Below are 15410 nucleotides of genomic sequence, written 5' to 3'. Positions count from 1 at the left end.
TTTAAGAAGCTTTGAAATGGAGGCTGTTTGCCGCCCCCCCCCCCCCAGGACCTACCCAAGATATCTAATAGGCCCTTCCTCCTTAATAATCAACCCAGGGCAACCCAAAGCAAACAAATCCAAACCTTTAAAAGGACGCTTATGTAGTCAATTACTGGAATTAGAAATAAAACAACGCCTCTAAGTCGCTGGCTTCGCACCTGTCCCTTGAAGGGCCCTCCATGTAGTTAGCATTAGCTGACAAGAACAATACACTGGGATCACGACAGAGTCCGTAAGAGTTAGAACAGAGTTGGAGAAAGGGCACTGAAGTGTTCTGGCCCCATCCCAATCCCTATTCATAGAAAAATAAGAACAGGAAAGGACCATTTATTGAATATCTACTTCCTAGTAGGTAGGAACGATTAGGTAATTGGTAAAGATTAACTCATTTAATCTCTTCATTGACTGTATGATGAGGGATAGTAACTCCATTTTCTTAAAGATAAGGATGAAGAATCAAAGAATAACATTCCCTTCTATAGTCAGATCACAGAGCTGGGATCTGTCCAACTCTAAGACTCTTGCTCTGTGCCCAACCTTTTTGTGTGCTTTGCTCACCGTAAATGGACAGTAAAATTTTCCAGAAATATGCGTCAAATTTCAAGAGACTGGTGATAAAAGAGGTTCACAACTCAGTTTATTTTTACATTTTCATTTATTTTCCAGAAAAAAAAATCACATTTTAATAACAACTTACTTTAGGTATTTCGTCTTGATCTCATGTATAATTAAAGTTTGTTCTGAAACGGGAACCCTAGTTGCAGTAATGTGTCATGATAAATCATTGCATATTCAGAATTTTGTGAAATGGGTGGTTGGGAAAATTATGAAGAAAAAACATTTGTAAAAATCATTATTTACAAAAAATGATATCCACACATTTTCTAACTCATAAGGCAAGTAATTTAAAATGTTCTCATGATTATCTTCAATAAATCAATACTACACATTCATGTCACCATTGCTCAACAGCGAGCTTTGCTGCAGTGAACCCCTGCTTCTTTTGCTGGTTTTTTTCTTGAGCACAGCACAGAAGCGGTAAAGCTTTCATCATAGACAAAGCAGTAACAGTTATGAGAATAAAAGTACTCTCTGTTGAATTACACATGTAGGAAAAAGAGCCAAGCATCAACATTTTAACTAGGTTTTAAAAAATATACTTGAGCATTTTAACCCACAATTTCTTTTATAAATATGTTACGCTCAAGGAATTCTGTGAAATTATATACTCCGTACAAGGTCATGAGGAAATTCAGTTTACTGTCACTATAAAGATCATGGGGAGTCCTGAATAAAGGAATAAAGGCTACCACCAACTCAAATTAAGGTATACACTAATAAGCATTTTTCTTAAGAAAGACAACTGATGGAATTTTATTACCTCTAGAAACACAGCAAAATTTCTCTGAGATTCTTTTCCTAGTTTTTCTGATTTTTAGAGTAAGAAAAAAAAAAGAATTCTACTTAATAGGCATGAAAATTAAAACTTGATCATTTCATTCATAGAGTTTTTTTCCCTACACAAAGTGAAAAATTGAAAAAAAAAAGTATTCGTACATTGAAATCCAATAATATTCAAACAGTTAAAAAAAAAAAAAAGCCAGCTCTATAAAGGACTGCTTGGCCTATAGTGAAGCTCTGCTCAGAGATAAGATTAGCGTATCATCATACAAATACCAACACTTGGCTTTTTTAAGAAAACATTGAGGAGCAATTTTCCAACTCTCTTTGAGAGAGAAATAGAGACACAGATCAGACAGGAGCCAGTCTCTTTCATGCACCTCTATTTAACAAAGCAAGCATTCAATACTGAACTGCAAAGCCAATACAGTTATAAAAATGATCATCCTATCATCTCTTGCAAGGAAAAGAAAAAAATCTGGCTTTGGATCTTGGGAAGTGATCCCATTGGTAGTCATTGGTGTATTATTAAAATAGTTTGAAGTAACAATGTAATGTATGAATACACTAAGCATTTATTTTGTCAAAAAAATAAAAGGAGAGAAAATGTCAATGAAGTATCATACAACTGAACAAATGAGATAGAATTAACACTTGCATGATCTCATTCAATAGAATATTTAAAAATGATAAATGTCTTAATCATCTATCAAGCCAATTCACCAACTCTGAATGAATTAAAAATTGAGCTATATTTAAAGAAATGTAAAGTGATCCAGCTATATTCTGAATCAGTTTGTCCAGGAATTTTTTAAAAGGAATTTTGCTGATTTTGTGTAAAAACAATTGATTTGCAAAATAAGGCATAACAAAAAAGAACTGTGAAGTGTTCATTTATAGAGTGTAGGGTTCTGCAAAATCTTTGCTAAATAATATATCCCTCTCATTTAAAAAATGTTTTTCATATAGTTTCTAGCAAGGTTATGTAAAAACGCGGTCAGTGTTCATTTATCATGATTCAGTTTCTTAAAACCACTTAATAAAGTATTACCCAAGATTGTTCACTTGTGTTAATTTCATTCTGTAAAGAATTTGGATTGTTTGCAACAGATGGTAGCCTGATGTGCTGATCATAGGAGCAGACCTTAAAAATAATACTTAGAAAATTAAAACAACATTGTTGTTTTATTTTGAATATTTTAGGGGATAAAGTTAAATTCACTAAGGTATACTAACGAAATTTAAAATGATACTAACTCATTTGAAGTCGCAGGAATTCTTCTTAAAGTTAAACAAAAGCCCAGAAGCATCCTTTTGAAACTTTCCTGGTTGTATTATTTGTGGTTCTTGAAGGATATGTAAGCTGGTGTTACAAGAAAACTTTTCTAAAGTTTCCTCAAGGTGTGTTTAAGAAAAAAAAAAGTGTTTTTGTGATTTAGTAACTTTTTTAAGCTTCATTAAAACACTAGCCTTTATTATCAAATGTCTGAGGAGTGGGGACTATAGCATAGGACCACAGATTCTCAGGCCACAGTGAACATTTGTGAGAAACAGTAGACCTGGACATGATTTGGAAAATACTGGAATATAGGTGAATGCAGAAGTATCTCTTGCTTATTTTCTTTTAGGCATTAAGGGACACATAAAAATATATTTGCTTCTCAGTGAAACATCTTTTCTTATAAGGTTATAGGTGTATTTAGAATAAGCAACCTACTACCCTAGGGATAGAAGGAGGCAATCAAAAATACTATAAGTCAAAAAAATTACTATAAATCAAAGGAAAAATAACTTTAGAAGTTATACCTAGAGAATAAATGATTATCCTTATGGTGAATGTCAATAAGGAGGTGCCTTCTCTCACAAGAATACTCATTTAGGATAGAGATCAAATATTAAACATGCGGGGAAATCAAGAAATCTGACCACAGTCAACTCAAGAGACCCTAAAATTTGACTTTCCATCAAGAAGAATTTTTCAATTTGAATCAGATATTAAAATTACAACTCTAGCCTACAGAAGATGACAGAACATCAAAGCGATGACCCGTAAAAAAGCGAGTGGGGTTTCTTTTGTTGTTTGTTTTTAATATTTAGAGATTTAAATATTGGATTTCTACTTCATCTTCCCTCCACACATTTCATGCACAAAATGTAATGTAATGGCAGGCATGTTTAATTCATGAGTGAGGGAATCACATGTAAATGCTATTTGCCAAATGGATTAAAAAAAATACCATACCCAAATGAAGCAGGAAAATCCAATAAAGCCTCATAACAGAAGTGCACACAGTAAAATGTGCATCATCAGAACACTTCAATCAATTAGCACAGATCAACATGTTCATTCATATCAGCAACTTAATTTGACTTATTTCAAGGAAACATCCTTCTTACTTATATTAACTTTTAAAGGGATATTTAGAGATCATCCTCTATTTAATATCATAAAAAAATTAGCTTCCATTAAAAAAAAAAATTGCTGGTCAGAAAACCATGTAGTGAAATGAGTACTTTTAGACTGAATGGAATTTTGCTGAATGCATAATCCTAAGGAAAAAGAAAGCTTAAAAAAAAAAAAACAGAACTCAACAAAGGCATCTTATTGTAGATATCTACATATTTTACTGTGTCATTCAAATTTAATGGAGAGCTGTGATTATTTTGAAAAAAAAAAAAAGAAAAAGAAAAAAAGGAAAAACAAAAATGATGATGCAACTCTTTTAGAATGACACTGGTCCACGCTTATAAAGCATCCTATTCAAAGGCCTACAAGATAAATATGGTCAGCTCAGAATCTACATGTCTGAGTGTCTCTTGCAAGGAAGGAGGCATTTATTAGGACTTTGTATTTGCAGTGAGTGGCAGCTTGTAATCTATCTACTGCTTCTCTAGGTCTTTTAAGACATTGATGAAAAGGACAGAAATGTGAAAATGAGAGAGTGTATTTCAGGCCACCTGAGACTAGATAGCGTGACAGGAAAACTCTAAGGAAAAGACAGGGATTTTCCTAGAAAAAGCCTTGAATCTTTTTTAGTTTTTTATTTCTTTTTTATTTTTATTATTATTTTTTTTGATTGGAGAAATTTAAATGGACTGAGTGAAAAAATAAATTCACTAGAAAAATTATAGTCAACTTATAATTTAATTGATATAATTAATGTCATAACCAAGAAGGACCACAGAGATCTATTAGGGCAGGGATTCCCAGATTTTGGGTGCTCATCAAAATATATATTCCTAAACCTCATCCCTAGAGATTTGTTCTTTCAATATAAACTTGTTGATTCTTGCTATTGTCTAGGCTCTGGGATAGTGGTAAGTGAGCCAAAATCATTGCCCTTTTAAATGAATGTTAGTGCAAGTGATCCACAAGTCATACTCTGAGAAATGTACCCTTTCCCAACAATTTTGCTATTGGAATTATCCTTATTTTGATACTAATTAACCTTGGGATTCAAATGATATACGTTTAGTAAAATAAAACAGAAGAATTTATTTCCCAGAATGAACAGCAAGGGGCCCCCTTTACAGTCAAGATAACTGCCTTCCTTCCTTCCTGCTGCTGTGTCGCTTCAGGAAAATTAATTACTCTCAATGTCATTGTAAAACAGGAATTACAAAGAGGGCTTACAACTTTGGGGTTGCTATGAGGATTAAATATCTGTAGTGACTGGTATATGTAAGCAGTCAAGTAAATGTAAAGTTTTATTATCTATCAGTCAATGTATGTGATTGCACATGTTTTCTTAGGAAACCACCACAGTGGATCTATATGATCTAGTAAAATCATGGAACTTCAGAGGTGAGAGAAATTTTATAGATCGTTGGTGTGTTATGACGGTGTTCAAATCGTGCTGAGGTCGGGGTGGGGACCCCAGGTCTAAAGCGTGGAAGGAGCTACAACACTGCTTTGAGTTGTTTTACCTAATGGGATTCCATATGTAATTTTAGAAGAAAAAAGGCCTGCTGTTAAGAAAAACTTGAAAAACACTGGCAGTCCCAATCCCTTGTTCTAAAGACGAGAAACTAAGAAATCAGTGATTTGACTAATGTCACAGCGCATCAATTAGCAATAGTTACTGTAGTCACCAGGCTTCTTTGAAAGGAAGATTTAGAAATGAAAATATGTGTCAGGATTGCCTCAGACACTTTGCAGATTGAGTAAAAATATGTAAAAACAAAAATAAAACATCTCTACTCAAAACCATTTGAAATATGGATGTTCTTTCTTTATAGGTGAAATAGATTCCCAAATACCATATAGTGAATTTTCCTTTTGTCTATAGGTATAGAAAAGAACAGAGCTTTAAAAATAATTAAAAATATAATTCCTAGGAATTATAAATTCCAACTATGGTAAAATTCAGACTAATTCTTAACAAGAATTTATTTTTAAAAATATCAAGAAAATATGGAATTTATTTAAAAAGAAAAACATATTTTCCATGTTGTCAAAATAAAGCAATACCATTCATATTTTCTATCTTGTTAGAACAGAAACTTTTAAAATAATAAATCTCAAGAAGTGGTGTTCTGGTTAATGAGAACTCTTTCTATCTTAACCCCTGGTATTGAAAATATTAATATGTACTTGCCCATTTTGTTCTGTTTAGGAATTGATAATGAACCTGACTTTATTTATTTATTTTTTTAAATGTAGTAGAGACTCTTGAATTATCTAGGATCTTTTTTCCTAATAGGAATTCTTACTATACAGTACTATGGATATGGGTATAAGAGGAGATTGTAAACTACAAAATTAAAAAAAAAACCAAACTACCAAAATCTAAACCCCTGGTATGAGTTTATTGTGTTATTATTTGACCTATTTTTCTGAAAGAAGAAGGGATATCTTCTCTATTGAGGTTCTGGTTATTGAAAATTTAATAATTATGAAGCCAATGGCCTCCATTCTGTTTCACAAAGACCAGTCAAGAGATCACAAGAGATCTTCATAGGGTCAAATTTAGTTCCTGGAAATGTTTGAATAATGTTAGAGATTATTATAATCTATGTTTTAAATTATATTTTTACAATATCAACAAAATTATTCTTTGAAAAAAACCCTTGAGTTTAATTACTAATTCACTCTACAACTATATAAAATAAAATATAAAGAGCAAGACATTAGAACCAGTAATATTTACACATTTTTAATATGCTTTGTGTTAATATTCAATACGTTTTCCTTATGAATTGATTACTTAAAAACACATTTTTATATTCATATGCTGGATAATTCTCAATTCTCTGCTGCTTACTCTCCATTGGTTTCAGTCTTTGATGTTTCCCCATGTTTTATGGGATTTAAAAGTTTGCATTTCCTATTTTGGTTTCAAAATCAAATTGAACATCTTTACTTAAAATGAGTATATTAATAATTTGTCCAAAAAACTTCCACACCAGACTGTCTGGGGAGCCAACTGAGTGTCTGAATAGTAGGAATTCTTCTGAGGTAAAACAGATCATTTTGAACATTCTCTGGGCAGCAAGCACTGATTGAGAAGTACAAATGTTAATTTAAAAATTTCCACTATAAACAATTGCCCGTCATGATCTCATTTTAAAAGTAAGACTTACAAAATTTAATTTGATCTAAAATTTAAAGGGACTGACGATTCTTTGTCAAATATACATGAATGTAAAATAAAATTTAGCAACTAATGAGGAATACAACAGCTTAATAATTCCAGTTATTTAATAATATAACTTAGAATAAGAATTGGTTCATGTTTAAAATAAGGTCTATGACTTAAAGGAAGTTTTATGTTTTCAGATAGTGCAGGAGGAAGAGTTTACAGCTGAGACCCGCCCCAGAAGAAGTGCTTCTCCGTTCTGAATCCTCACACTGTGAGGCCAGACTGAGTAATTACAGTTTCAATGATACCTCGCTACAATGAAATCATGACATAAATTTCTGGATAACTCTCTATCTGACTCCCCGAGAATGGCAAAGATATATAGTTACATATGATGAATCTTATCCAAAAGGAAATTTATTGCATGATAATGTGGATAGGATTTCATTTTTAAAGCTTTATTTTTTCCTTTTCAAATGATATAAATGATGATGATTAAGATTTTCCTTCTGGACTTAAACAGGGGACTAATTTTTTTTTTTCTGAGTTTTAGTTTTAATGTTGTGATTCCCGCAGGTAAAGAGAAAGATATGTGGTACCATTCCCCATGTTAGATGGGAGAGACTGTTTAGAGTAATTGTGCAAAAGTTGTTCACTGGTTCAACTATGGAAAGTCTTGAAATTTTAAAATCACAATGTTGGCTTTAGTCTGATATTATTCAGCAATCTCCACATTTGTTAAACTGTGGAGAGAGGGGGAAGTAGTTAAGACTTCAACATCTTCTTTACTCTTGATTATAATTTCATATACTTAAACTTTAAATATGAATTGCTTTCCCTTTTTACACAAGTTATAAAAATAAGAGGCCCTGTTTACACAGTTTGCATTTTTTATGAAATTTGCAGTTTGAAAAAAAAGCTTTTTAAAAAGTGGTAATTAATGCTCTTCTTGAATATGCTGTAACTTTAGAATTTTTTTTTCTGAAATAGTTTCTGAATTTAACCCACTAAATATTTGAAGATAGAATTTTTATTTAGCACTAGAGTAAAACATACTAAGGATTGAAGAAAAGGAAGGTTTTTTTTTCTGGTTCCACTTAATTTTCTTTGTATGTGGCACCCCCTTTATGACAGCTAGCAATATTATATTTAAATTTTATATATTGACAAAATGCAATCTACCTCTGTAAGCATTGTGCCATTCAACAGTACTACTATTAAATTTACATACCACAGTTTAAATTACATCCATTTCAGGAATGGTAAAATGCTAAAACTCAAGTGTCTAACTGCCTTACTGGAATGGGTTACAATTTACAAATACAATAATTACATTTTAAAACCATTAACAATATTACACCTAGAAGTAAATACTGTAAGACTGGTCATCATGGTATTGTGTGAGGGAAATCATAGCTGAAAGTCATGGACATTTCCAGCAGATATATCCCAAGTGCAGATTTTGGTTTGTTTCCATCAAACCAAAATTAAAACCTGTTTCTCATACAACAGTTCTCCATTATGTGGTCCTCCGAATCCTTCCATAAGATTTTATTAGTTATCTGCCAAGTATTTTCCTGCAAAACAAAACAACATATCAACAGGTTACCTGCTAGTTCTATAATGGGATTATGATATGGGCAACATTTTCATTCCACCTGTCCTACTCCTAGAAGCCAAATACTGCATCTTGTGGGGTGCGATACTAGTATAAAATACATATAATTTCGTAAGTTTTCAATTTCTCAGACCAGCTAGTTGCCTTTTCATGTTTCCACATATGAACCATTTGCGGAGGTTTGGGTTTTAGGATAGGTTGGGAGATTTGTTTCTGGATGTGGGATTCCAACTTGTTATGGGAAGAGTAACCATATAACCTGGGAAATTTTTGAGAATGGAGGGGTTATAACTAATAATTACATGAGTACAGCAGGCATTAAAACCAGGAGTTATCCTGACAAGTCATTGATAAATATAATCACCCTAGTATTGGGAACTCCTTTACCAACAAACTATCGTGTGTGCCAAAAACCTGTCTCATGGTCATATTCAGCTTATAGGCAACCATTTATGATACTGCCCTAGACTCTTTAAGGTTGCTTATTTTATTTTATTTTATTAAAGATTTTATATATTTATTTGACAGAGAGATCACAAGTAGGCAGAGAGGCAGGCAGAGTGGTGGGCGGAGCAGACTCCCCGCTGAGCAGAGAGCCAGATGTGGGACTCTATCCCAGGATGCTGGGATCATGACCTGAGCCAAAGGCAGAGGCTTAACCCACTGAGCCACCCAGGCACCCCAGGTTGCTTATTTTAAAGTGAAAGGTGGACCCTCTCAGATTTCAGCTATGCCTGACAAATATAAAATCTATAAAGTCTTATTGGAGGAAAAAGAGTCTTCAGGTAAGAGGTAAATTCAGAGGCACATAGAATTTATTTTGTCAACATAAAAGCAGTAGGATTTACTCCATTTAATTAACCTCAGTGTATATATGTGTATATAATGTATATAATGGGAATAACTGGTCATTCCCATATAAGAAACAGAGCCAGATAAGTAACCACAGCCTTCCTAATTCCGACTTCCAGGTTATTATCCCATTTTTACTTCATTCTACAATCAGTTTTCTTTCTAATGGGATGAGAAACGGGGATTGGGAATGGGGAAGTGGAAAAGAAAGAAGATGAGCAAATCAGACACTATTCCTTCTTAAGAGAGTAGCTAAGGTGACACTATTTTTGCAAATGAAAACTCACAGGATGCCCACTTACCTGCAGCAAACCTTTTCTTGATGAGTGAGAACCGATACCCTGCTCCAACAAGCTCAATGTCACATCCAGAAAGGGTGCTTCCTTCACTTGTGAACTGCACAACCAGTGGGGAGGGTTTGCTTGGACCTTCAGATAACTGAAATCTTGCCAATAAAGAACCCACCCCTACAAAAAAAGTATTTATCATTACAAAAAAGTATATATCCTTACAAGATTCAAAAGTTAACATATAAAATCGAACTTATTAGAAAATAGTATAGGTATGTGTTTCAGTGATAAAATGGTGATGAATAAAATTTATTATGAAATATCATGAGGAACTTTTTTTTTTGAACACTGATGAAATTATAGTTCAACCAAATGGTACTTAAATTTGGGAGCATATTACTTGGAAGGCCATGTATTTTCCTAGTCAGAGGAAAGTGAAGTGAGAAATACCTCAGCTACCAAGTTCTTTCTAATAGCTACCAGTAGAGATCTGACGCAAAATGAAAACATGTCTCATTCAAAGCTCTTGTCTGAAGTGTGGTCTGTTTGACGTGGGGTTGGGCAGAAAAGGGGAAGTAGAGGATTCACTGAGGAATTATTTGCTCTTTATTAGTTGAAATAAGTATATACCAAAGCAAAGTGAACTACTTTGCTTGCTTCTACGCTGTGCATTTTAATAGTTTTCTAATGCCTGAAAGTTATTTCAGCTTTGTATATTAAAAAAGTAAGCCTGTGATTACATTACCTCCATTTTCTGACTTCTGAGAAATATCAGGAATCTTCCATAATATTCTTTGCTGTTCAGCATTCCTAAAAATAAAATAGGAAAAAGGCTTTTGCATATGCAAAGGTTTTCGTTTAATGGATGCCATATTTTTTCTAGATAGTGATAATTAAAAAAAAGGATCTTGACAATGTTCACTACAATTTAAGGATTATCTATCTATCGATCAATCAATCGATTGATCTATCTATCCATCCTATCCATTCACATAAATGCTCTCTTTTTTCTGTTCCTTATTGTAAAAGCCACAATATAGGAAAACATATAGAGGACAATGCAGTTAAATTTTTTGACACACCTACTTATCCTAGATGATAAGTCTTAATCAATTAATTCAGGTAACTAAGTTTTCACTGTCGTATGGCTAACTTTTTTTTTTTAATGTTCTGTATTTTTCTTCTTACAATCACATGGAAAAACTAGAATACTTTTTCTAAGAGAACAAGTTCTTTTTAATAGCTACTCTCATTGTCTGTTCAATAGGTGTTCCCGTACCTTCTCTAGTGGTGCCTTTTTAATAGTCCAGAGGCTACAAAACAAAACCCTACATTGCTCAGACGCCCCTGCAGTTAGGGTCCTAGTTGCAAGTTAGGGTCTGCCAATCACAAACATTGCTTGAGATTTGGAGGCTAGAAGGGAGGGAGAGACCCTTCTCCGGCCACATTCGTGGCTCTTTCCTGCTAGCCAGCGACGTATGTGAGATGTGGGGATCTTCTCACAAAGTGCTCCATGAAGTCCCGTCTCCAGGTGTGTGGGTTTGAGAAGCAGTGAAGGCAGTGCTTGTAGGAACTTTCTCGTCCTTGGATTAACATGGCTGTGGTGAGTTCTTGAATTCAGTGGCTCCATGGGCAGCTTTCGGGTTTATCTGATTCTTGGTTGTGGCAGAGAGAGCAGCTTCCCTGGCGAGTGAGTTCTGCAGCGTTCTGGGAAACGTTCTTGGAGATCCAGCCTAAAGCTTATTTCTCTCACGCTTCCACTGTCGTGTGAGCATCTAAATCCCTGTGTTAAATCCTTCTCTGCTTAAAATAACAGAATGGTTTCAGTTTCCTGCCCTGAACCCTGACACAGAGGTCTGCTGTGATATCCTCCTGTAGGAAACACAAACGCTATGAAGGCTATGAGCCCTTTGCCCATGTGGGGAAGAGGGAGGGGACTTGGGCTCCTTACCAGACTGCGGGTGGGAGCACAGCCTGGAGCTTGGTTACTCCTCCATCTATGGGGACCAGGAACTGCACGTTGTTGAGGGCCACGGCCGTTGTCATGGCATCCGTATTGTATTTGTAATCTATGCGCAGGTCCGTGCTGGCCGGCTCGCACCGCCAGTTCACGGCCAGGTTCAGAGGTGTGGACTGAATGCCCTGGGCGGACACCTGGCCAAAAGACAGGAAAGAGAATATTTAAGGCTTGACCATTAATCTGAAACAAAGCCGGAATTTATGATGATCTCCCACAGGAAAGTTCTGAGGGGTCAAATGTCATCTTGTGGTTGGTGCCGCTCACAAATGAGCTGTCAGTAAACAGCACCCATAAAGGGTGCCCTGTGAAAGAGAGCTGAGTGCTTCAGGGAAATGGTTACAGAGTAAAAACAAAATCAGTTCCTAAACTCTCTACAGCACTTTAGAGTTTACAATGCACTAGAGTTTACAATGCACTTGTGTCAGGAAAGGAGGTAGTACCACTTTGCTTCGGAGCTGAGGCCAAGGAGTTCAACAGTCTTGGATGTAAGCTCTGACGGTCACTTATAAGCTGAGTGATCTTGGGCTGTCACTAAACCTTTCTGAGTCTCAGTAATTTCTTCAGCTGCCAAATGGGAATTATAACAATCATATCTTCACATAGGCTTGTGGGGAAGATCGAAGATACTTGACGTGAAACAGCATCGTGCCTAGCACTGTGTAAAGCATTAACGTTTTCATTCGTATTACCTGTTAATACCCTTATCATACTTTCCCTTCACAACATACCAGTGAGTTAGACAAAGCAGGTTATTATTACTCCTTTGGGATTTGCCAAAGTGAGCCCTTGAACCCACATTCGCTAAATGGAGGGGGTGCATTCTACTGTCTCCCATCAGTTCTAGTCAGAATCCACTGTGAGTTTGACCAAGGAAAAGCCATGTTTGCAGAATCAACCATATTGTCTTACCTAAAGGCAGTAATACCAACTTGATTTCTGGATCCACAGTGAAAAATTCATAACATTATTATTTCTTGACTGTTCACTGTCATGATGAATGGTTCTAGGAGCGTCTTATTCTATCAGTACAGTCACACCACAGGGGCCGTGGGGGTGGTGTCTACACATTTTTATGCACAGATTATGAGTTTAGCTGATTTTAAAGACTATAAACAGTTTCCTCTAGGTCTGGCAATGACTGCTCACATGGACACCATGGGGAAGGGGCCTTAGGGTGGGCTGAGCTCATAAGGCAGCTGCGGTTGCTGCAGAAACAAGCCCAGACAGGAATCCTTTTATAAAATGATAGGCAATGCTTTTGATGACAAATTTAGGTAGACAACCATTCTAAGTGTTTAAACTTCAAATATTTTTTGCAGCACAACCCTCCGCAAAATGAACTTTGCTTTGGAAACACGTTATTTAGGGTAACTCAAAAGCAGAGCAGACTGACCCCTCCCTGTCTGTTTCTGCACTCTGTCTCAGTGGGGGTTCTTGACTTCAGGGCAGATTCTTCCAAGAGCTTTCTGGATTTGTGCTGGTGTGTTTTTGATTGTTCTAGTCCCTGGGGAATGCTCCTGGTGGCCAGAAACTAAACATGCTGAGATTTGAGGACAATCTCACAAAATGCTGGTTATGCTTCCTACCCAATGCCTTGCATCGTTGGAAAATACCACCACAACTAACCAACAGCAAAAGGGATTCCTCAGAGCTCACTTTAAAACAAAACAGCAGGCTTAGGGCTACTTACATTCTACAAATACTTTGAAATATATTAGGCTATTAGCTCCTCACAACAACCTATAAAATATCTAGGTAGGAATCCTTATTATCCTTATTTGCAGAGGAGGAAATAGAGGTTCAGGGAGATTAAGTGCCTAAAGTCAGTGGCCAGTAAGAAGGTGACTTAATTCCAGAATGCAGTTTCTTGCCTACGGTTTAATTTTACACCAACCTCATGTTGCAATAGATGAATTCTGTCTACTTCCTAGATTTACTTAATGACAAATATGGAGACTAAAACACAACAACAACAACAACAACAACAAGAATCCCACAGCACTGAAGAGTCAAAAAAATGTTTTTAATCAGTGGTGACAATGCAGATGTGGTGTATGTAATGAATGTTTGTGAAAGAAACCAAGCACAGTTTTATTTTTACCCCTTTGGGCATAAAGAACCCTTCGTGGGTCTCAAAATTTAATTTCTTCTTCAGAGAAATGTCTTATTGGAGTTTGCTTTTCTTGCTCCTTTTCATTTCTCAGAAGTGTAAAGCAGTCACTAAATGTGTTTAAATGTTTTGGGAAAAAAAAAGTTAGATAAAAATGCATTTTTATCATATTTTAATTATACAGGTGATGAATTTCTGCAGTATCATGTTTGTTCAGTGTTATTGATACCCTCCAAAACTTAGATGATATTATTCTTATAGGACAGTCATCTGCATTTTTGTAAAATGTACCATGATATGGATACTTTACTTTTAGCGGTTTCCTTACCACAATATAAATAAGTATTTTCCAGCCCAGAGGGTATATTACCACCACAGTGAACTAGTTTACCAGTATTTATAATCTCAATTATTGAAAGTTTCCACAACTTCATTTTTGTAATCTCCAAGAAGCCCTTTGAGTTTATTCTCTTAAGAATTGTAGCTTTTAAGTTGTATTAAAAGAAATGCTATTTTGTTTACTTTTCATTAATGTTAGACATGTTAGAATGTATATTTATAATGTGAAAGAGACACCCGGACCATATGAATAGGCTTACCTGATATTTGAGCATGTCCACATTATAATATGTAGCCTGCGGTTTTTGTTCCGACACTTTCTTTAGGTGAGTCATCAGATTTGGCATATTCACCCAGAATTCCTTGGTATTGGCATCATTTTGAGTATTATCGCTATTCAGTTGGGAAGAAAAAAATTATCGAGTAGCATCTTGTGACAAATATCCACTCAAAGAAGCCTCCTAGCAAATGGTCACCTGATTTCTATATCCATCTTTGACAGTCTGTAGAGATCAGATTATTAGCAGTAGTATAGTTTTACTATAATTGCAGTTCTGAAGGGCATTATGCTAATAGATTAATACCCATAGGGAGGCACGCTTGTATTGCTAGGAATACAAGTGAGTATCAACCAATCCTGATAATAAAATTGGTTGCTTTAAAGAGTGAATTATTTATTAACCCAAACTTAATAGCCCTTTCTGCATCACCAGTTTTTCTCTGAATTAGTGAGTTAATGCAATCAAGGAGCTGAGTACATTGATTTTTAAAATTTTTTATTTAAATTGACTCGAATCGTAGTTTCTCAGAAATTACCGAGTTAAATTCTTGGCCAAATGTAAACACAGTCTTTATCTTCAACTGAGCGGAACAGAATGATACTAAAACTACCATGGTATTTCACGGAAGAACATCTAAATCCTACAACAGTCACTGCACTTACAAGATGGTCCTGGAATGTGAATGATAATGATTATGGTAGGTACAACAGAGAAATGCAGTCTTAATGAATTCAGGAGTTCGGTATTCCTAGAGATTTGTTAGTTTTGCTCAGATGTCTGTCCACACGTCCTTTAACCAATGCATCTTGAAAACGCTTGTCTCAATGACAAAAGCAATTAGGCCAAAGTGTGAAAAGCCTCTGCTCACTTCCCAC

The 15410-nt window shown here is 35.2% G+C and overlaps 1 protein-coding gene across 18 annotated transcripts in view; it reads right to left on the bottom strand.

Moving 5' to 3' along the window:
- Positions 1-678: 678 nt before the first annotated feature.
- The window catches only part of SGIP1 (SH3GL interacting endocytic adaptor 1), a 214293-nt gene continuing 199561 nt past the window's right edge, over positions 679-15410 (bottom strand). For all 18 annotated transcript variants that reach the window (XM_045064685.1, XM_045064684.1, XM_045064688.1 and 15 more), the window contains 5 exons: positions 14515-14647; positions 11737-11939; positions 10531-10595; positions 9798-9962; positions 679-8602 (listed from right to left, as the gene is read on the bottom strand). In XM_045064685.1, coding sequence (XP_044920620.1) covers positions 8580-8602; positions 9798-9962; positions 10531-10595; positions 11737-11939; positions 14515-14647 — 589 coding nt within the window. In that variant the 3' untranslated portion in view covers positions 679-8579. The remainder of the gene's footprint in view (positions 8603-9797; positions 9963-10530; positions 10596-11736; positions 11940-14514; positions 14648-15410) is intronic.

Source organism: Mustela putorius, unplaced genomic scaffold (genome assembly GCF_011764305.1).
Source record: "Mustela putorius furo isolate JIRA1106 unplaced genomic scaffold, ASM1176430v1.1 tig00003853_pilon_pilon_pilon, whole genome shotgun sequence".
Classification (NCBI taxonomy): Eukaryota; Metazoa; Chordata; class Mammalia; order Carnivora; family Mustelidae; genus Mustela; species Mustela putorius.
The sequence above is the reverse complement of the archived record's forward strand: the minus strand, read 5'-3'. Positions and strand labels throughout refer to the sequence as shown.